At 46.4% G+C, this 23,440-nt stretch overlaps 1 protein-coding gene across 3 annotated transcripts in view; it reads left to right on the top strand.

The window, feature by feature from the left end:
- Nucleotides 1-23,440, top strand: part of Srgap3 (SLIT-ROBO Rho GTPase activating protein 3) — a 229,393-nt gene that overhangs the window by 164,843 nt on the left and 41,110 nt on the right. For all 3 annotated transcript variants that reach the window (XM_031382846.1, XM_031382845.1, XM_031382844.1), the window contains exons 6-11: nucleotides 3,209-3,337; nucleotides 4,621-4,842; nucleotides 6,678-6,779; nucleotides 8,742-8,939; nucleotides 12,842-12,926; nucleotides 20,895-20,922. In XM_031382846.1, coding sequence (XP_031238706.1) covers nucleotides 3,209-3,337; nucleotides 4,621-4,842; nucleotides 6,678-6,779; nucleotides 8,742-8,939; nucleotides 12,842-12,926; nucleotides 20,895-20,922 — 764 coding nt within the window. The remainder of the gene's footprint in view (nucleotides 1-3,208; nucleotides 3,338-4,620; nucleotides 4,843-6,677; nucleotides 6,780-8,741; nucleotides 8,940-12,841; nucleotides 12,927-20,894; nucleotides 20,923-23,440) is intronic.

Raw genomic sequence — 23,440 nt, 5'->3', positions numbered from 1 at the left:
AAGATTTGGAGCCTGGGGTTTATTTGTTTGTTTACTTGCATATGTTATATGCAACTGTGTGCACATTCGTACATAGATGTGGTCCTCAGTGTTGTTTGGCTATAGAGAGGCCAGAGGGTGACATCAAGTATCTTCCTCTATTGCTCTCTGCCTTACTGTTTGAGACAGTCTCTGTCTCTGAATCTGTAGTTCACTGCCTAGACTGGCTGGCCATCAAGCCCCCAGGAGACTCCTGCCTTAGCCCCTCCCCCAGTTCTGGGCTTACAGACCTAGGTTCAGTTTTCACATGGGTGCCAGGGATCCAAACAGGTCTTTATGCATACACAGCAACCACTTTACCCACTGAGCCCTCTCCCAAACCTCTGAGCTGGGGTTTTAAATGCTACATTAACACTGATCCCTGAGTTTCAGTTGTTAAATCTGATAAATAAGTCTCATTGCTCATTTTGGCTCTGATAAATTGATAATGGCTGCTCAGGAAGCTCTGTTGAGGATTCTGAAGCTATATCAAGGACTTAGTTGAAAAGGCGCTGAGATCAGTTAATGATGTCTGCTATGGCCAGGGAGTTGTGAAGGGCAGGACCTATCTGTGACTTCTAACACCCCTTTCTTCTTCAAAGGCTATGATCTTGCTGAATCTCTATCTCCATCTATTCCCCACCACCAGGAAGCATTTGCAGAGCCATTGTGTCTGATATTTATCTGCTCTTCCATGGGACTAATTCTATGATTATAGGATCCTTTAGAAAAAAATTACAGACTGGATGGGAACAAAACCCAACAGAACCTGGGTAAACAGGGAAGCATATAAAAATGTGTGTGTGTGTGTGTGTGTGTGTGTGTGTGTGTGGGCGTGCGCGCACGCTCGCATGCACATACACACACACACACACACACACACACACACACACACACACACACGCGCGCGCGCGCACGCGCGCGCGCGTGCGTGCGTGTCCTCGTATAATTTTTGAAATTGAGTAAAGCCCAAAATCCAGACAAAGACTTAATAACAAAATGGTCAAGGAAGTTGAATAGATATTTTTTTAAAATATTTTATGTCTATGGGTGTTTTGTCAGCATGCATATAAAACACTCTACTTGTATACCTGGTGCCCTCAGAGACTAGAAGAGGGTTCATATCCCCTGGAACTGCAGTTACAAGCAGTTGTGAACTACCATGTGGGTGCTGGGCATCAAACCTGGGTCCTCTAGAAGAACAGCCACTGCTCTTAACTCTTGAGCCATCTCTGTAGCCTCTGAATAGACAGTTCTTAGGAACTGTCTAGGTGGTCTGTAAATAGAGAGCAATCTGCTCAGCATCATTAAAGATGGAGGAAATGTAAACAAAAACCACAGCTCAATAGAGCTTCACAGTCACCAGAAGGACCATGACAAAAAAGGCTGGCAGGAAGAAGCAGGGATACAGATGTGGAAATCAGGAAATCTTGCACCAATGTCAGGGGCAAGTTGCATATGTGAGTGGTTCTGACACTGTGGAAAGCCATCTGGCTGCTCTTCAGTGGACCAGGCTACTATGTGACTCAGTAGTACCTCTCCTGGATGTCTGCCCCAGAGGCATGAAAACATATTTGTATAAAAATTTGTATGTGAATGTTCACAGTAGCACTGTTCATCATAGCCAAAAATATAAAAACAACTTGAATGTAACTCAGTCATGAAAAGGAATGAAGTCCTGATACAAGCCACAATGTGGATGGACCCAAAAGACACTATGCTAAGTGAAAGAAGCTAGACACAAGAGGCCACACACTTTACAAAATAACTTATGTAAAATGTCCAGAATAGACACACCAATGGACACGGGAAGTAGATTGTTGGTATTCTGAGGAATTGGAGGAGGACAAGTGAGTGGCTGCTCATTGGTGCAAGGTCTCTCTCCAGAGGAAGTGCCTGCGTGGAAAGATACTGGCTGAGATTCTAGAGGCTCATTCCTGGGGTAGTCATATGCTAATTAGCAACTTGGCTCCTGGACAAGCCACTTTTCTTCTTGAGCTCTCATCTATAAATAGATGAGTTCAGCTAAGATGCCATGACTGTCCTCTTCAAGTCTAAAACGAACTCAGTCCAGGAAAACGGTCTCAAGGTCACAGTGAGTCCCTAGATAGGGTCAAGAGTATCCAGACGGTGTGGACGGGTGTCTGGCTGTTACAGAATGTGAGTTCCAGGAGACATACTGAATGGTCCCCGAGTAAGAGGATCTAGGAGAAAGTCAGAGGAGATGCCTCAGGAGAATTTCAGGATTGGCAGAGGGATTGGGACACTCCAAAGCTAGATCTCACATGGAATGAGGAACGGAAAAGAATAGCTAGCTGAGGAATGGAAGCATGTTTTCTTTAGAGAGACCCTGCATCAAGACACCTCAGTCCGAAAGGGACAGTTATCCATTGTGCCTACTCACTCCTTCCTTCTGGGCTGGCTCAGCACAAAAGCGGCTTTGCCAAGATTCTAGGCTTTCTATCCTGTCCGTCCTTTCATTCAGATCCAGACTCTCTCCTTCTTTTCTGCTTTTTCTCCTCCCTTTTCCCCCTCTTCTTAAAAATGACCCAAGACTTGCTAAGTCAGCCTGGTTTGGGTGCCTCCGATCCGCGACCCACAAGCAAGACAAGTCATGGCACCGACTTTGTGGAATTCACGTTCTTGTGTGGGTACTACTAACCATCAACACATAAACAAAGAGCTTCTGACAGAATAGAGCAGGGCAAGAGGTGAGGAGAAGAGATGGGAGGGATGCATAGCAGACAGGGCCACCATCAGGGACTTCAGACAGAGGCTTCAGAAAGAGTCTGAAGGACTCAAGGCAGACATGAGTTTGGTCTCTTGAGGATGGCCAAAAGAGGTTGCGTGAGGAAAGGTGGCTATACTGAGAAGGGGCTGGAATGGTGACCTGGAGTGGTAGCTGGAAGCTGAGTCTTGAAGACCTCTGGGCCATTGAAAGCATTGGAAGCCCATGGAGGATACTGAGGGTACAGTGTCTTACCTGCACCCCACTTGGAGAGACCACCTGGAGAGCTGATGTATGCCAAAGGATGACATGTATTGCTGAGTTCAGGGTCCAACAGCACTGCCTTGGTATAGAAGCATCCTATAACTGGGGGGTGGGACATCTTGTCAGATGGTTCACATGGAAATCATAGATCATCTCCCTGGTAGGTTAGACTCTGATGTCTATGTTTTCTCCCTACAGAGGCAGGCCAAGTATTCTGAGAACAAGCTCAAGTGCACAAAGGCCCGGAATGACTACCTGCTGAATCTGGCAGCCACCAACGCAGCCATCAGCAAATACTACATCCACGATGTCTCTGATCTCATTGATGTGAGCAACCTGGGTAGCCTGGGGCTGGGTGAGGGCTACATGCAGGCTGCAACATCTCATCAGCTAGAGCAAGTCTGGGACTAGGTGGGAACCTATCTGGGCTGGTGCCGCTCATAAGTAGAGGGGAGATGGAGCTGGCCATGGTCCTTAACCGACATGTGGGCTGGCTTAGCTTTTTGTACCCCTGCTAGAGGATAAGGGCTGGAAGTGTTTGGGACTGGGGTATAAGCTAACTCATGCCCCCACTTTCTTTAGATAGCAGTGAACTCTGGTGGACTCCCCGTAGCTTGATTAGTTAGATTACAAAATACCAACCTCCAAAGTTCTCCCTTCTGTACCAGGGCCTCTGCTGGATATGAGGGCACAGGGGAGAAGTGTATACATTTTACACTCCTAGAGGCTGCTGGTATGGAAGTGGAGGAGGCCATTCATTCAGAACCCTTGTTGGGTCAAGTCACCATGGGAAAGCCACTGGGAGGCTGACTGTTCAGGGCTCCCTGGAGTGCACCAGGCTTAAAGAAGTACAGTGTGAGTGGAAGTGATGGGAGACAATGTCTTAGAGCCAGGGACTGTTTCTCTGTCTCCCCTTCCATGATAAATGGGGAAATCCATTCCTGTAGGCGCTCAGTAGAGTTTTGGTAGTGGTCGCTGGATTCTGTCCCTCTAACCCTGTATATCCTATTCTGGAAGCCAGGGTATGGGGTTTAGGGGCAGCAGTCTGCTCAGCCTTCCAATGGCCGAAAGCCGGCCCCCACTCCTCTTTCTTAGCTCTCAGCTTTCAGCTTTTAGCCTTTATGCCTTTTTACTTGCCAAACAATTATTGAGCACCTACTGTGGACTAGGACTAGAAGCTCAGCAGTGGGCAAGAAGCCAGCAAGCCCCACCCATGGAGCACACCGGCCTAAAGCATGTTAGTTGACAGTTCCAGTGCCAAGTGGCAAGGGTCAGAGTGAGGGAAGTGGAGGGCATGTGGATGTCTGACCAAAACTCAGTATGGAGAACATCAAAGAAAACTTCTAGAAGGAAATGGGCTTTAAGTTAAATGGCAAATGGAGAACATTCCAGGCAGAGAGGATGTGTGGAGAAAGCCTGGAGGTCAGACTGTGTTGAGAGCCTGGGGCGCTGAAGGATGCTCTGTTGGTACCCACTTTTCAGCTCTGAGCTCCCTCTGAGGGGTTTGATATGGCTTGTTCAGGACTCCAAAGTGCTCTGGAATGGAAGGTGATCATAGGTCCCCACCCCAGTTCTCACCTGTACCCTTCTGTCCTCGCCTCTCCCCGAAGTGCTGTGATTTGGGCTTTCACGCCAGCCTGGCCCGCACCTTTCGGACCTACCTCTCAGCAGAATATAACCTGGAGACCTCTCGCCATGAGGGCCTGGACGTCATAGAGAATGCAGTGGACAACCTGGACTCCCGGAGTGACAAGCACACAGTCATGGACATGTGCAGCCAGGTCTTTTGCCCTCCACTCAAGTTTGAGTTCCAGCCCCACATGGGGGATGAGGTAGGCTTCCTGCCAGAATCCTGCTTGAGGCTGGCTGAGTGAGTCCAGTTTCCATTACCACACGAAAGTACCTAAACCTGAATAAGCAGTGGTTCTCAACCTGTGGGTCATGACCCCTTGAGAGTTCACCAATTCTCTCTCACAGGGGTCACCTAAGACCATCCTACCTATCAGATGTTTGCATTACAAGTTATAACAGTAGCAAATTACAATTATGAAGTAGCAATGAAAATAATTTTATAGTGGGGTGGGGTCACCACAGCATGAAAACTGTATTAAAGTTGTAGGTAGCATCAGAAAGGTTGAGAACCTCTGGGCTAGAGGCTTTTTCAGTTCACAGACAGGAAAGCTAGGAAGTCTAAAAGCATGGTGCTGACATCTGCTTGTCAACTTGTGAAGGCATGGCTACCATTCTGTGAGGCAGAAGCATGTAGCTCAGGTCGGTCTCTCTTCTGTGTCTGATAAAGCCATGAATGCCGTCATGGCAACCTTACTCTCAGCATCTCATTGAAACCTAGTCGCTTCCTGGCAGCCTCACGTCAAATACCATTTTCACATGACTTTGACAGTGAGTTTCCCATGCCTCAAATTTGGGAGAAAGGCATGTTACCATCATAGTTACTGCTCCTGTTCGCTCCCATGCTCCTAGTGCATTGTGGGAGGAGAAAAAGCCGCGAGCACATAGGCCGTTTATTTACCTCAGTGGCCTAGGGTCAGCTCTTAATTCATGAGCTTCTTCAGATGATTTCCTTGTCTTGTTCGCTAACATCCCCTACCTACAGAGTTGTAGGACCTTGGCTTTCCTTAGGCCCCCTCCTAGGTGTGTTTAGGAGACTTCAAGAATGCCTCGGTCTTCCTAGAAATAGTCTCCTATCTCCTTGGACCTTAGATGGCCTCATCTGATGCCCCTTCCAATACTGTGAGCCTGTTTCACTACACAATTGACTTTCCTTCCATGCTTGTGCTGCCCAGACCCCAACTGAGGTCTGGAGAGGAAAACAAACAAACTCACAGGTAGTGACAGCTTTGGAAGGGAAGACCCTGAAAGAACAGCACAGCCACTCTTGGTTTCTGTGGGTGACTGCTTCCAGAGCACGGGTGGTGTCTGAATCCAAGGGTACTGAAGCACCTCACATAAGAACACCATACAAAGAACTTGTGCATATCCTCCTGCATACTCGAAATCACCTCTGCATTTCTTAGCATGCCTAATACTCTGCAAATGTTGTGCATGGTTGTTGCACTGTATTGTTTAGGGGATGATAAGAAAATGCCTGCCTAGGTTCAGTTCAGAGGTAGTTTTTTTTTTCTTTCTTTCTTTTCCTTTTCCTCCTTCGTATACTTTCTGTCCTTGCTTGGCTGAATTTGTGGACATGAAATTTGCAGACATAGCAGACCAACAGTGTGATTGTCACAGTTATCTCTGGTGTATCTTTACGCATTTCTGTAGTGACAGGAGCACTTGTCAGCTGCTTCTGGTTCACTGTGCTTGCCACTGTCTGCTCAAGCAGTCACTTTCATTCCACAACTCCCTGCCTTGCAACTCATTATTCTGGCTTGCTAAGATTATGTTAAAGGTCTCTTTAAGCCCATCGTTACTGTGCAAATGTAGATGATGGTGACTGGAGAACCACACTGGCAACAGCAAGAGGGTAGATGCTAGAGTAAGAGGACCCTAGTTCCCATCTTGTACTGTCTTTGCTGTGTCCAACACGGGTGACCCAGGGCAGGTCACTTGGCCTTACTGGACCCGTGTCCTGGGCTCTGGATGGAATGTTAATGAGAGCCCCCACCCTGGCTCCACGCATCTGCAATGACAGAGTTTCTTTCTGCAGGTCTGCCAGGTCAGTGCACAGCAGCCTGTCCAGACAGAGCTGCTTATGCGGTACCACCAGCTGCAGTCCAGGCTGGCCACTCTCAAGATTGAGAATGAAGAGGTGAGTGAGCTGCTGCCCTGGGTCTGTGCAGGGGCGTCTCATGCCTGGACTATATAGGAAATGATGGCTCATTGATGGGAGACTATACAACCATACAGCCCACCTGCACTAAGAATACTTAGTGCCCTAAAGGATGCTTACAAGACCTCAAGTGGAAGGGAAACAAGAGGAAGCTGAACTCTATGTTTAGAATGATTGCAGATTTGCAGGCTTAGAACGCTTGGGAAGATGTTTTAAATATGAGCCTTTTCTCCACCTGGCTTCATGCTTCTCTGCCTCACTCTCTGCTATGTCTCAGTTGTCATCACCAGGATTCAGAGTTAAGATTTAAAACCACACAGTGAAATAGATAGTCCAGGCTACCCTAAATGTATTGTGGATTTTCAAACCCCAGGGAGTGAATGGGTCAGCCTCACTAGCCCGGTGTTCCTCCCATATTGCTGAGTGGCACGGCATCACGCTGTGTGGACCCATTCTGACATAGACTGAGAAAGCCAGATAGGATCAGAAGAAAGATGTCAGCCAACTGTGGGACCCTGGAGAAAGGACCCCAGGACATGCGCAGTGCCATTCAAGGTGGTGTGCAGTCAAGGTGGAAGGTGAGAAGGCATGGCCACTGTCTTCAAATGTCATGAAGGTTATCCTGGACAATAGGGACAGTTGTGCTTGGAATCTCTGCAAAGGGTAGAGCTAGGACAGAGCTGAGATGACACAAATTCAAGCAGGCCCGGGGAAGGTCACAGGAAGACAAACCGACTTGGTTTTTAAACCTGGCAAGAGAGATACAGGAGGCAAACAGAATACATCCTTTCTTTCTGCTTATCTTCTGTCTCCCCCACCCAAAGGATGTTTAATAGTTCCATTAATGAAACTTAAATGGAAATCAGGGCCACAGGGAGGAGCCTGAGGCACACAGCTCTCTCTGTGAGCTGCAGATGGGCTTGGATATCCTTGAATCAGCTTCCTGTCAATCTGTGTTGGACAAATAATTGATTTTGATGTATTCACTCATTTATTCACTAAACATGTATTTATTTATGTAATATATGTTCACAAAATACATGCTAGACATTATTCTAGATAGAGAATAAATCAAAGGAACACAGCCTCTTTCTGATGAGAAAACTAATTAAAATTGGAAGACCAATGAGTGACTGGATATGGAGTGACTGCATATGGAGAAACAGTGACCCATGAGTGCCACGCTAGGTGAAGACATCAGGAGCCTGACACCATTAGGAGGTGACATTTCAGCTGAGGAACAGAGAGACGTTGAGTGTCAATGATCTTACAGTAAATAGCATCAAAGTTCTTGCCAGTGCCCCCTTTGGACTGACCTACCTCTGGGATATGGAGTCTGCCACTGAGACTCCCTTCATCCCAGGGCTTCTGTGAGACTGAGGTCTTCAAGCCCTGCTTCTGCCATCTCTGTGGTGTGTGCTTCCACTGTACCTTAGGGTGGGAACTGGTGTTCCAACGAAATCCTGTGGCAGTGAACTAACTTCCCCAAGGTCCTGTCTCCCAGCAGATCACACCCACTATCAGATGACCCCTTCCTCCATAAATGAGAGAAAACATGAGAGAATTTGTGTTGATTTCCATGTTCAAGTGACAGCTCTCTAGCCCCCAGGAGGAGCCTTGTTTAGGTTCCTCTAACCAGACCAGAGAAAGAAGCCTAGAAACTTGACTCCATCATCCTCATGACATTCCTAAGGTCCCTCAGAGAGAAGCAATCCATTAAATGACCTCAGATTGGGCAATTTGGTTTCTTAGCCTGCCAGCTATTGGTCTTAGACCAATGACCAATTCACATCACTGTTTATGTCAATATAAGAATAGTTGTCCTGTGTACCTTCTAGTGACATTAAGTAAAAGAACAAAGTGACTCTCAGGAAAAGGGCTTTGCAGTGTCAGAAGCATTATGAAATGAAGGGTATTTGTGGATATGCTGTTTTTCCCTAGGTTCGGAAAACCCTGGATGCCACCATGCAGACCTTACAGGACATGCTGACTGTGGAGGACTTCGATGTCTCTGATGCCTTCCAACACAGCCGATCTACAGAGTCCATAAAGTCAGCTGCTTCTGAGACCTACATGAGCAAAATCAACATCGCCAAAAGGAGAGCTAACCAGCAGGAAACAGAAATGTTTTATTTTACAGTAAGTAGCATCAGAGGCCACTGTCTGTTGACAGCCTGCCTGTGGCTTTGGAAGAAGTTGGAATGAGAGAGAGCCAGCAAAATAATATGACATAAATCTCCCAATGTGCTTTACAACATTAGATTGCCTGGATTGGTTTTCTGAAGTGTAGAGTGACTCACCAGTGGGTGGTATTGGCACTGATCCTGAGTGATGGCCACTGATGCTTTTGGAAGGAACCAAAGAGAGAGTTTTAGTCATTTGGGTTAGATCAGTGGTTCTCAACCTTCCTAATGCTGTGAGCCTTTAATACCTCATGCTGTGGTGACCTCCAACCACAAACTTATTTCATTGCTACTTCATAACTATAATTTTGCTAATTATAAATCATAGTATAAGTAACAGATATACAGGATATCTGGCATGTGACCCCCAAAGGGGTCAAGACCCACAGGCTGAGACCCTCTGGGTTAGAGTAACCTGGTGAAAGAGTCAGGTAACCACCTGGAGTTCTGTGCATGCAGTATTGCCTTAAATTGGTGACTAGACGTTGAAAACCAGGACCTCAGCATGTGCAAGCAAGTTATTCAGGAGTTGCTAGCCTCTCCTATAAAATCCCAGGTTATAGAGCTTCAATTTAACCAGGGGACAGGAGGAAGAGGGAGGAGAATTGGGGCTTTAGTTCAAGTTAGGCTTATTGAGCATAGAGGCTGGGGTTGTAGGGGACTTACTTTCCATCTGGTATACGCCCACACAAAGCTCATGGGGACTGTGCTCAAATACTGAGGGTGACAAGCTTTCTTTCATCCAAACAGCCCTTCTGCTTGAGTGTGGCTGGCCCTGGATATGGAGCTTTCCTCCGTTATCTTCAGGAAATCTACCACCCCAGGATTCCTGGGCGTTGGTCTCCATGCTGTTTTCTCTGATGACCAGAGTGAAGCTGGTGCTATCTAACAGTCTTTCCCTGGCTGCAGAAAGCTGGGGTTTCCATTCTCCAGGTTGAAGACCCTGAATTTTCTGGCTCTGTCTTACAAGCTTTGGTTTCAGGTAGCCTCGGCATCCTAGTGGCTCCTGAATACATTCTCTAAATATCTAAAGTAAAAGTCACCAAGGACATACGCTGCCACACCCTATACTTGTTTTGATTTGTTTTTAAGGTCAGATGGCATCAGCTGACTCTCTTTCCATATGCAGCCAGGCCTCCCTCCTCTTAAAAGATCTTGCATATAACAACTTAGGTAGGTCTTCCCTGAGCTATCCTCTCGATGGATTCATGTCACAGGTATGGGTTGTCGGCATCCAAACCCAACTCCTCAATACCTGTGCTCTTCTCAGATCTTGTGTGATGTGCAGATTCAGGGAACATGCTCTCTAATATCTTAAAAGATTGATAAAAAGAAAATGTAATGGCTACACCAGGCCATCGACAGGCTGCAAATCAAGTCACTCGAGATGTACAGCTAATGTTAACTGAATTATCCTAAGAATCTGTTAATCCAGTTCCAGGCTCCGACTCTATATTAGGGTTCGCCTTAATCAAGACCCTGCTGCAAGCCCGTAGCTGGCACATACCTCATTCCTTCCATCGCTATTCTTTGACCTTGCCAAGAAAGAAAACAAAGCTAGTCTTAACGACTCCTGGCAGCTACCACTTCTATTAGAGGCCTAAGAGGGAGCAGGAAGTGCATATGGGGATAACTAGAAAGTCACTTCAGCAGTGGAACAGAATCTGGGCAGCAGCAGCAGCAGCAGCAGCAGGGGCACAGCCTGCTGGATATAAGGGAATCTAGTATCTTTGACCAAGGGAAGGTGTTATTTTTTTCTCTCTCTCTGTGTATGTATTTATATTCTTGTGCATACTGATATGTGTGTGTATATGCATGTATGCACATGTTTATGGAGGCTAGAAGACAACTCAGGCATCATCCACCTTTTATGTGTGCACCTCACCTCTGGTTTTTATGAATTCGTAGACATGTGATAAAATCAGAGGTATTGTTCTAAGCCTGCATGGCCAACCTATAAGTCAATTCTTAACGACTAAATCAAAGGTGTGAATTGCCCAGAAGCCAGGGCACTTGCTTAAAATTCAAGTGCTTCATCTCCTATCCTCCTCAGCAAGGCTCTAAAATTTGGAAGTTTAAAGGCACCCGTGATGCCTCCCCAGTGAGAAATGAAGGGTTAGAATTGAGGTAACATAAAGCAGAAATTTGCATGTTGACCTATTGATGAGGCTGCTGGTCCTCCGCCACACATTTGGGGAGGCACCCTAAGTCTACTCTCAGCTTACCTAGAGGAAATAATGGAGGGAGGGTCTGGAAATAGACAGGCCTCTACTTTAGGCTGCACATTGAGGAGCCCAGCTTTGGGTTTCTGCTTCCTTAGAACAAATATGATCATGCTTTCTCTACTAGCCCTCTACGGTCATGGAAAGCCACTACTCTGTGTATGTGTGCATGTGTGTATATGTGTGTGTGGTACTCAGTGGATCACAGAGCAATGACTTTTAATGAATAAAAGCCCAGCTCCTTAGAGCTAAGTAGGTCTGTGGAGAAAGAGAGAAGGCATCATAGCCTCCCATTCACCCAAGAAATCCCCCAGTGTGAATGGCAACATGGTGATATTAGTCTCTCCTTTTTAGAGCAAGCTGTTTCTGGCTGGCTTATGGCTGGCTTCTCTCTGCCATGTTGGGGTACCTTGGCTGGGACAGTGGGTTTCTGTGTGAGAGCTTGACTGATGTTTCAGCCACTTACATCTGTCTTTGTGACTTGATTCTCAGCACCTTTGCAAATGCCATCCTCCTACAGGCCAGAACGTCTGCCTATCTTTCACATCCTGACTCCCATGTCTTCTTGCACTGTTGTCTTCCTAGACTGCCATCTGGAGATTCTGCTTTCATTATTTCTCAGACAAGATCTTTCTTAGCACAGGTTGGCCTCATATGTAGCTGAAGATGACCTTGATCCTCTTTGCGCTTAGGAGTGCTGGGATCGTAGGCAAGTACCACTCTACCCAGTTTATATGTTACTAAGCTGGCCCAGCACTCTACCTACTTCGAGTCATCCCTCCTGCTTCATATTCACCAACAGCATCCATTCCCGTCTGACCTACTGGCATTGTGCTCACTCTGTGGTTCAGTGACTGGGCAGTATTCTGGTGCTGTGGGCTAGGGGTGGAGCATGGGAAGCTGATACCTGTACAGAGATGTGGTTGAGGCTCAGGCAAGTGGTGTAGTGTGGTGTGGTTGTGTGTGTGTGTGTGTGTGTGTGTGTGTGTGTAGTCAGCTGTGTTGCTCTTCTGGATGGTTTTCCATCCCTTGTCACTGGTCCACAGCACACCAAATTTGACAAGGACAGTGACCTAGGAGGTAGTCAGAACTAATCCTGGCCCCCCACTCTTGACTTTCTGTGGCACTTGGGGCAAAGCACTTTGTGTATATCCATCCTTAGCTCATCCAACTAGAAGATCACTTCCCCCTGGTGTGTGAGGATTGGAGAAGCCTTCCGTGAGAAGGTTTCTCAGTGGCCTGCATGTGCAAGAACGGCTCTGATAGCCCGTGGCCTCAGCTGCCTGGCCTCTGCTATCTTTGGTATTTCTCTAGCCCCGGATGCATAGTGGTGCTTTGGTGACCAGAGGGACCTTTCACCTTGTCCTCCCACAGTCCTCACTGTAGAATTAGCTGCCACCACTGCCATAGTTTTCTGCCTGTTGCATGCACAGGCCAAACTATAAGACCTGGGGATCCATAAGAATTAGCCACTTGGAAGGGCTTAAAGCAGGTGCAGAGGCCTACGTGTCCCCATGCCAGGTCCCTGGGTAGCCTGATATCTTTTTGGTTTCCCTGTCAGGCAGATGAGTTGTAGAGAGCCTGTCATCACTTGGCTGTGTGGCCTTTAACTTCCTTATGCTCATGTGTCTTACAGAAATTTAAAGAATATGTGAATGGCAGTAATCTCATCACCAAGCTGCAAGCCAAGCATGACTTACTCAAGCAGACCCTGGGTGAAGGTGAGTGGGGCGCTAGAGAGCCCAAGAGGAACGATCATATGGCCTGGAGCTGCTGAGCTACCTCAGCTCAAGACATCCAGCACCGGGCAGGGAAAGACCTGATGCTGGACTCTTGTGCCTTCACTAGGCAGGTTGAAAAAAGCACCTTGGTACAGGGGCTGGGATGAGTCCTGTTTGGCTGTAAGAAAGGGCAAGGTCAGGGGGTGGATGAGTCCCCATAAGGAGGAGGTGGGACTCCAAGGACACAGGGACCAGTGTTTCTCAGCACATGTCAGGGAAAGTATTAGAGAGCCTCATCAAGGTTCTAGGTCCAAAGAAGAAAGATAAATACATGGTATGGTTTATTCCTGAGGAGACCAGAAAATTAGGTCTGAAGCTACCCAGTTTCAAATGGTATTGGAGTATTTCTAGCTATTCCAAAAGCACAGAGAGGCCCTGGGTCTGTTTCCTTGACCACATCCAAAATCCTGCTCTCCCTTAGTGTGCCAGGATGGGAAAGCTTAAAATGTAAAGCTTGGTCCTGCTGTCTTCGAGTCTCCACGTAGAAACATCACCCAGCATGGGATATAAAGCATTTCCATTAACCTCAAGAGTGTCCGTATATCCCTTTGTTGTCAGTCTCTCCATTCTCTTCCCTTTAGCAATCACTGATTTGATTCTCTCTCTCTCTCTCTCTCTCTCTCTACACACACACACACACACACACACACACACACATACACATGCATGCACGCACGCACACACACACACACCTACCTCACTCCCCAGTCCCTTACTCCCACTCTACCTTCTCTTTGCTTTCCTAGGCTCTGACTATACAGACCAGCATGATCATAACTTTATAATCCTCCTTCTCAGGCCTACAAAGTGCTAGCATTTCACATGTGGAGGAGTTAGCTGCAGTGAGCTCTCCCTTCATCTGTTAAGTTCTGTTCATCCTGACCTCTCAGGATCGGACCAGTGTTGAGAAGGTCGAGTCAAGGTGATTTGGTGACTCCTAGTGTTTTGAAATTAAGATTTCCTAGGTTTAGAAACTGAAGTATTTTTTTAAATAAAAATCCAAGGTCCCGGTTGGACCCCTGGTTTGTGGGATTCTGCTCCCTGTTCTCCTCTGAGTGCTAACCCATCGCTGACCTTGTCGCATGGCCTTAATGTGATCATAATGTTCGGCTGGCATAGCTCCTAGTCCACTTGGTCTTCCGGGTTTTATCAACTATATCTGAGACTGAGATTGTCATGGGGGCCACTTAAATCCAACACAACTCAAGCACCAGGTCAATGCAGATGACAAAAATGTATTGTAATCAAGCCACCTACTGATTGATCAGGGCCACAGAACAGACTCAGGAGCTGAACTACGACCCTGAAGAAACACTGGACAGGCATATTTAAAGTATGAAACCGTGAAGCAAGGAGGAGTAGGAGTAGATGATACTAATCAGATTTTGGCGGAAGGTGTTGAGCAAGGAAGTGTCCATCAATCAGGATAGGAGTTGGTTCCTAGGCCTGGGAACATGAACTTAGTTTGACCCTGGCAGCAAGATGGAGAGTTGTCCTTGAGATGTCTGGACTCAGACAGCTGTTCCCTTACAAGCTGTCCCTGACATGTCTGGACTCAGACAACTGTTCCCTTATAACAAAAGCTGTCCAGCTATTGGGAAGTCCCTAGCTCCCCTTGGACCTGGGACCTTGAATTTACTTTCTCCCTTGATTAAATAGAGTCTAAAAATGAAATGGTAGTATTTGGAATAAGTTTCTTTTGCTTGTTCCCAATGAGATGTGACCTCTGAAGTCTCCTTTTTGAGTTTTGAACTGGTTGGCAAGAATAGCTCTGAGAAAATGATGCTTCAGGATGGGGGACAGCTAAGAGCCACCTAGAAACCCCACCGTGTGGTTTTTAGCAAGTCACCTACAGAAAAGCCTAGTGTGCTTCCTTTGACAATAGGAAGTCTTAGTAGACTGGTCAGTTCTAGGGAAGTTTTTCTTGGCCTAAATGCATATTTTATTTAGAATGGGCCTTAATTTACATAAAAGTTGAAGAAAATAGTAGAGTTCTCATACTAAATTTCCCTTTATTAACATTTTATGTTAGTATGGTATATCACAATTAGTGCTATTAATAAATTTTTTTGAGACAGGATCTTAGCCCAGGCTGGCCTCAAACTTGATATGTAACCTTGAATTCAAGGATAGCCATGAACTTGTAATCCTTCTGCCTCTGCCTTCCCAGAGCTCTCCAAGCCTGTGCCGCCACCATGTCTGTCTTTGATACACTATTGTTAAGTTAATAAAGCACTGAATAACTGAAAAAAAAAAAGAAAAACTGACTAAGTTGACACCAAAATGCTGTTCATTTTGCATATCTGTGATCTAATAAAGGTATGTTGTGGATTCTTAGGACACTGAGTAAAGCAACCAAAATTTGAGCTGAGCAGGGCAGACAGAGCTTTATCAAATCCAATCTTCTAGATCTTTGTTTTGTTTTGTTTTGTTTTGTTTTGTTTTGTTTTTTTGAGACAGGATTTTACTATGAAGCTTTGGGTGGCCAGGAGCTTACTGTGTAGACCAGGCTGGACTTAAACTCACAGAGGTCCCCCTGCCTCTGCCTCCCCAGTACTGGCTTGAAAAGTGTGCACCACCATGCCAGGTCCCTTCTTCTAAAATGTAATCCCCAAGTGACCACAGCTCCTCCTGAGCAGTTTGGCTCTTTACTCTGAAGATAGATATCTAAGTGCGGAACTAGTGTGTGGTTATGCCTCATCACTGGTCCATTCCTGCCATCAGAGCTATTTCATGTTGCTGGAGATGAAAACATTTAAAAAAAAAATGAGAGGGGCTGGAGAGATATCTCAGAGGTTATGAACACTGACTGCTCTTCCAGAGATCCTGAGTTCAATTCCTAGCAACCACATGGTGGCTCACAACCATCTGAAATGGGATCTGATGCCCTCTTCTGGTGTGTCTGAAGACAGCTATAGTTTACTTATATACATAAAATGAACAAATAAATCTTTAAAAATTGAGAAATATGATCCCCAGGAATTTTCAAAAGGATTCACGCTGGGTCTGTTGTTGTTATTGGTGGTGGTGGTGGTTTGGGGTTGTTTGTTTGTTTTTATGATGTCATGTGCCTCCATTTCTCCAAAGCACCCCTTCGACAGTGTGACTCAAGGACACTGCCAGTTAGAAGAAGCACAAATCCTTCCAGGTCACGTTCATTTACAAGCAAAATTTTTCCCCCAAGACAGGGTTTCTCTGTGTAGCCTTGACTGTCCTGGAACTCAATCTGTAGACCAAGCTGGCCTTGAACTCACAGAGATCCCCCTGCCTCTGCCTCCCAAGTCCTGGGATTAAAGATGTGCACCACCATGCCTGGGCAACTAGCGGACATTTAAAAGGCTACTAGGTGCTCATCAGATTGGCATTGCTGTTCTTGGGAGACACACTCCCAATCCACGCTGGCTGTGTGGCAGTGTCATTTTACTGTCCAGAGAATTTGATTTGTTGTTATCCTTGAGTCTTTTACCTGTGACCTCCCTGTCACTCTGGGCATGGGTATTCTGTAAGTTCCTACCTGGGATGCTAGCACACTTCTACCTTGCTGAAGGTCTTAAGTGTGAGTAGTTTATTGTCTGTAACAGAGATGGAGCATAGCTCAGTCAGGCCCAAGCCTAACAGCCTATCATAAAAGTAAACAGTCCCCAGGATTCAAGACCAGCTATATCTTATTATATGTTTCTAAAATCCCAATGGTCTCTGATTGTAAAGACAATGCTTTAAAAAGAAACTTGGCTGATATTTGTTAGACGTGGCAATTCATACCTCCAAATACGTTGCCAATGGGTTGCTAGAGAGCAAGGATGCAGACAGAAAGCGGAAGGGTCTCAGAAGAGGGTCTGTCTCGACAGTGTGTCGGCGTTCAAGGCCATGACCTAAACGTTTGATTCCTACCTTCCAGCTTCACACAGCTGTCTCTCCTATATCCAGAAGCACAGACTCTGACAGGGCTATGCCATGACACACGAACGGATAGGGTTCCATCCTCACAGGGCAGAGCTGACTACCTCAGTCCACCAGCTGCATATAAGCATTATGTAATGATGAGGGTATCCTCTGAGAAATAGGTTAGGCAAGTCTATCACCATATTAACATCACAAGCAGTTCTGACACAAACCCAAGGCTGACTCCCTCAGAGCCTATGATGCATGTGTGAGATCACATTAAGAGATTAAATCAAACACAAGAGAAAATGGCATAATCAAGCAACACAGAAACAAGGTGAGGGTGCTGCCGTTATAACACACCATGCTGTGTTACAGCAAACCCATGTTTTTAGGAGAAGAGAAGATGTTTTCTAAAGTAGCATAAATTTAGACATCACTTATCAATACCAAGTGTTACATGTACACAGTTCAGTGTGCTCTAATTCTATAAGGACAATATAGTAGGTGTGTTTACACCAGCGTGACCACCAGTGTGGGGATGTGCTACATCATCATGCCCTCATGAGGTCATCACTGAAGGTGTATTACAGCTTCACTCTGACCTTAGAAGTTCACGATCCACTTTGTGCCTGAGAAAGTTCCAGCTGTGTGAAAAGATGGGCAAGAAGGGTCAGGACAGAGGAAATAGTGTGTGACGAGCCTATAGCGAGCCCATAGAAGAGTGGGCCATTTGGAAACCCAAAGAAGGAGCAGAAATGGCCTTATGGGCTACTCTGTGGTAAGGGTAGCAGTTGGCTGCAGCCCCGAGGAAAAGGGTGTGTGTTATGGCTGGCCATCCTACCCAGAACAATCCCATCCCATTGTGAAGCCTTTTCACGGGATGCTGTGGGCTCTCCCAAGCCTCTGCACGATGATTTAACTGGAGTCTCATGAGACTATGCAGCAGACCCCAGACACACAAGCAAATCAAACAGAATACATTTGCCTGCTTTGCCTAACTTCTCCCCCACCCTGTCTGGATCTTTGGCTTCATTTCCATCTTCTGTTCACCCTGTCACCTGCTAGTCCTTTGGTCAGGGACTAAGGAGCACTGTACGTCAGCTTGTTCTATGTTCTAGTCTCAGATCTCAGGTTACCATCTTCCCCCTTCATTTCCTTCTTTTTAGTCCCACACTGCCTTGCCTTCCTTAGGGGAAAATTCTTACATTCTTTCTTAAAAACAAACAAGGAAACAAATCCTTAGGGGCTGTGGATTTAGCTCAGGTGGTAGAGTACTTGGCTACCATGCATAAAGCCCTGGGTTCTATCCCCAGAGTGGCATAAAAACCTAGCCAATGGCAGGTGGAGGCAGGGAGATCCATGGTTCAAAGTCATCCTCCTTTGCGTGAGTTTGAGGTAGTTCCGAGCTACGTGAGACACTCCCCCAACAACAACAACAACAACAACAACCAAACAACACAAAACAAACCCTCATATGAACATTAGTCAGATGCTAGACTAGAGCTGTATCTCCAGGGTGAAGGCCATGGGCCACATTGGCTGCCAAACACTTGAAATATGGCTTGACACGTGATCATGTTCATTGAGACGAACAGAATGAACACTAGAATCTAAAGCACTGGCTCCTGGGGAAGAGATTATAAAGTATCTTGCTTGCTGTTGATATATATCTACATATTGAAATGACTATATTTTGTAAGTTGGGTTAAACAGGATAAAATTCAATCCATCAAGCACCGAACTCACCTTGCCTGTTTTACTTTGCTGTTTTGCCACTTGGCTTCTAGAACTCGTGGCTTGTAGCACTGTGGGCAGCACTGACCTAAAGGAGCTCAGGTGGGGAGTTTCTTTCTCCTTGAAGGACTGGGAAACGGGGCCAGAGATCAGCCTAGGGTGTTTATTTGACTAGCTCTCTACCTTCTATTTTGAGACAGGATCTCTCATTGCACTGGGACCTTGCTGTTTATTAGGCTGGCTCATGAGTCCCCAGGACTCATCCCCAGTGCCAGGGTTCCAGATATATGTTGTCACACCTAGCTTTTAAGTGGGTGCTATGAATCTGGTCTCAGGTCCTCACCTTTTTGCAAACAAGCACTTTTACCAACTCAGACATCTCCCAGTCTTTTAGGAGTTTAAGAACAGACACAGCTGTACACACCTGTAATCCCAGCCCCTGGAAAGTGAGCACAGAAGGATTAGGAGTCCAGGCCAGCTGCAGCTATCTAGTGAGATTGAGGCTAGCCTGGGCTACTTGAGACTCTGTTCTTTACCACCTCTCTAGGTGAACAATTGTGACAATAATGACAGTAGGTGGCAGTAAACAGGTGAGATTGCAGTCAAAGACAGTGCTGTATAGAAAGAAGGGCAACAGAGGAGTTCTAAGGAGACCCTTGTGTACTCCAAGTGGAGGAAACTCTACTCTGCATCCTTCTGAAAAGCTGGGATGCAAAAGGCTAGCAAGAGGCAGCTCTACAGGTGTCCTGGGCAAGAGAAGCCCAACATACCAAGGCCAACAGGGGACCTAGCAAAGAAATCTCTGACAGGGCATCATGGCCAGAGGATGAAGGAGTCTTTGTACATGTAACAGTCGTTTTCAGAGTCCCCTGGAATCTTCAATAGCTAATGAATACAGAGACGTATATTCTATTCCATATGTGACAGGGGACCCTAGAAAGCAAGAGGAAGATGTGACATGCTCTGGTTAAAACTATTTCCTTCACTGCTGAATTGTGGATATATTGTAGTGACATAGGAGCTGCACTTAAAAAGCAAGAGATGGTAGGAACCTGAGCCAAGATGGTGGTGATGAAATATAGGGAAATGGGCCACTGAGGTTAAGAAGGAAAGAGAACTTTGAAGAGCCTTTCTCTGACTTCCAACCGAAGTGTCTAGGTGATGGTTCACATACGGAAATGTTGAAGACTTGGGCAAGAATAGTTTGAAGACATGGGAAGAACATTTTTTTGTTTTTTGAGACAGGGTTTCTCTGTATAGTCCTGGCTATCCTGGAACTCACTCTGTAGACCAGGCTGGCCTCGAACGCAGAAATCCACCTGCCTCTGCCTCCTAAGTGCTGGGATTAAAGGTTTATGCCACCATTACCTGGTGGGGAAGAGCATTTAGGGGAACAAAGTATGAGATCCTTGGAGGGCAGTATTGTGTGACTCATCCCATATAGGGAAACCACAGCAGAAAAATAGGGCCAAAGTCCAACTTGGCAAAACAATGAATTTTATTGGGGTTACATACAGGAATATGGATGAGGGGTTACTTACAGGAGCTGAAATGGCTCAAAGACAATTGCTTCACCAAAGCCTATGTCAGCTCCAGTGACAGCTCACAAAGCTGGGGACCTAGAGTACACTGCATAGCCTGCAGGCAGCTCAATGGGTTGGAGCATCTTTTCCAAGTGATTCAGTTGATCTAAACCTCTTCCAGGCAGCTCTGCTGGTTTCTGCCTTTTCTAGGTTGGTCTGGTCTCAGTCAAGTTTTCTTCACAGGTTGGCTTCCTATCTAAGAGGGACTCAGCTTTTGTTTACTCTGGCAAGGAGGGCCCTAGTGAATCTGTTCAGTTTCAGGGTCTTCCTGAAGCTATTTCGAGCTGTTCACCTTCCTGCCTAAGGAGCTTCCTTGTGGGGTAGAAATGTTTCAAACTGGGAGGATCCAACAGGTAGTTATTGACAAGTGGGTAAGGAAACTGTGGAATATTACTCAGCCATAAAAATAAATGAGCTACTGAATCATGCTGTATGGATAAACCTCAGACAAATTACAATAAGCTAAAGAAGATAATTTCAGGAGAGAAACCATAAGGAGAGTGATTCTCTTTCTAGGAAATGCCTATCAAACCTGCAGAGACAAAAAGGGTAACTGTTGCCTAGGACAGAGGCAGGATTAAAGAATGAAGGTAGATGGGTCCATGGGATCTGTCTGTTGTTGTTTTAAGGGAAAGAAAGGTCTCAGCTTAAAACAATAACCAAAGCCAAGTAAATATCAACATGCAATTTTGTTTTCTTTCCCCAGGGGAGAGAGCAGAGTGCGGCACGACCAGGTGAGAGCTGGGGAATCCGTGTCCTTCCTAATGGCTGCCTGAAGTCTGAGGGGATGAGGTGGAGGGAGGGAGGGAGAGAGGGAGGGTGGGCGGGTGGAGGTGGAGGGTGAAGACAGCCTGTTGGAAGCCAGGGACACTGGATAGTCTTCATCTTTGGGATCATCGGGGTGATGGGAGAGGGGACAGTGGCTCCTGAGGCTGCATTTTGCTTTTTCTTGCTTTAGACTGGCAAAGCCACGCTCCTGCAGGCTGGCCACAGGGAGGGAGCTTTCACGGTTGTGGAGGGGTGGTGGAGGAGAGGTGTGATTCCAGAGTGGCTAAAGGTGCTCACAGAGGCCCTAGGCTGTAGAGCAACTGTCTTCTCTCGGATGTTACATGGCCACTGCCCAAACTGCCCTATAGGTGCGCCAGGTCCAGGCTGGGTCCTCAGTTGCTAAGGCTTTGAGCTTGGCTGATGCTGTTCACAGATGGCCATGTGCATGCTGCTTCCACATGGATGCCCAGATTACCTCCCACCCTAACCCCTGCACTGCCCGTCATACTTTGGCTTGAAGTTTAGTGGGAACTTGGATGCACTGGCTAGGCCAGTAATACAGGGAATCCAGGCTGCCTCCTGGCTCCTTCCACGTCTCCCTTTGTGCTTCCTCTGAGCACACCAGAGCCAGTGAACACTTCCACTCAGCAGCCTTCGGCCTTTCATAGGCATTAGATGCCTAAACAGCCAGCACTGCCCTAGTGTTTGAATTTTCAAGAGGAATCTAGCAGTTGGCCCAGAGGTCTGCCCTCTATCATGTGTGGCAGTTGGTAGCTACTTTTTTTTTTTTTTTACCTCATTTTGAGATGAGATAGGGGGCTCAGTGGCCCAGTGACACTCTTTACTTCCAAACCAGTCCTTTCCAATGGCCCAGAGTCCTGAAAAGCTGTCCTACTTGGCAAGAGCAAAGATGACCCTTGAACTCTTCCTTGCTCCGGGGGAAGCAAATGGGTGTGGCAAAGGCTTGGGAAGCTGTGGGGTTTAAGTATGTTGGACCTGGAGATTTAGGGCTTTCCAGGAATCCAGATGTTCATCTGGGCCCAGGCAGTTTGGAAACAATGAAATGGTTCACAGGCAAGGACCCTCCCGCGTGTAGAACAGCAGTTGTTCAGGTCACTTTTGAAGAACCCAAATTTGTTACTCTTTTATTTTCTGGTAAGAGAATATTACCAGGAATACTCAGAGAACTTTATACCAAAGTGGAATGAATTAGGCCATGGCCCCCTGCCTCCTAATCTGTAAAATGCAGGCAGGACATTGCTTCAGCAGACTATGGGGTTGGGGTGGAGAAGAGTCATAATGTATCCCTTGACCAAGTCTTAGGCTCCTCCCAGCCTCAAGAAAGCCCAGGAGATGATAGATAGATAGATAGATAGATAGATAGATAGATAGATAGATAGATAGATAGATAGATAGATAGATAGATAGACAGATAGATTTTGTTTTAATAATATAAATCTGGTGATAGTGCATGCCTTTAATTCTAGCACTCAGGATGCAGAGGCAGGCAGATATCTGAATTTGAGGCCAGCCTGATCTACAAAGAGAGTTCTAGGAAAGCCAGAGCTAAAGAGAAAATCCCTGTCTCAAAAAAATATATATATACTCTCTGAAACATATGTCTTCCATACTTGCTTTGGCCTAGGGCTTGGGAAATTGAAGTTTGGATGACTAGACCTCCCACTTAGGCATCCTGTCCCAAATTTCAGACCTAGCCAGATATTTTCTGGCTGATTATTCAGCTTGTGGGCCTCACTGTCAACCTGAGAGTGGTTTTAAAATGAGTCCCAGAGGTCCTGGGTGATCTGTCTCTGCACCTTGGCTATGTCAACTGTAGATTTTCACAGTCAGAGTCATCTGGGACCATCTTCAGAGCAGGTTCCCTCTGCCAAATCGCCCTTGCCCTTGTCTGGTTGGCCCCCCTCTCACCCTTAAAGCCAGATTTATGAATGGCTTCAATTCGCCACAGCCCCGCTGTTCTCAAAGCTGTTCAGCAGTTCCTCTAGGCAGACCAGATGTGCTAATGTACTTTGAAGAACTGCTAAAGAAAAAAAAAAAAGGCAAAGTGAGATGCAAACACCAGCTTTTAATCATTGTGATTTGAAGAGAGGTTAGCCTCCTTGAGCAGGTTGTCAAGAGGCTCTTAGTCCTTAGGAGAAGGGAGGTGTTATGACCAATCAGATGCAGCCCAGTTTATATCCAACTTCAGTCAGCTTCCAAAAGAATCCACAAGCCCTTGAACATCAGTGTTGCCACCATTTTGGATACTGACACCCACATCTGTTGGGTTGTTTGGGGGAAATTCTTAATCTCTTGCTTTTTGTCGCAGACTGTTTCTGAGGCCACTCCTGTGTTGCCAGCGTATGCTAATTTTCATCCCAGCTGAAAGGCAGAGGGGGGCCATGGTCTCTGGTTTCCTTGTCTCCCCTCTGTGGCTTTCTCCCGTTTTCCCTTCTCTCTCTCTTTCCTTTTTTTTTTTTTTTT

Source organism: Mastomys coucha, unplaced genomic scaffold (genome assembly GCF_008632895.1).
Source record: "Mastomys coucha isolate ucsf_1 unplaced genomic scaffold, UCSF_Mcou_1 pScaffold20, whole genome shotgun sequence".
NCBI classification, from domain to species: domain Eukaryota; kingdom Metazoa; phylum Chordata; class Mammalia; order Rodentia; family Muridae; genus Mastomys; species Mastomys coucha.
This window is presented reverse-complemented; position numbering and strand designations above follow the sequence as displayed.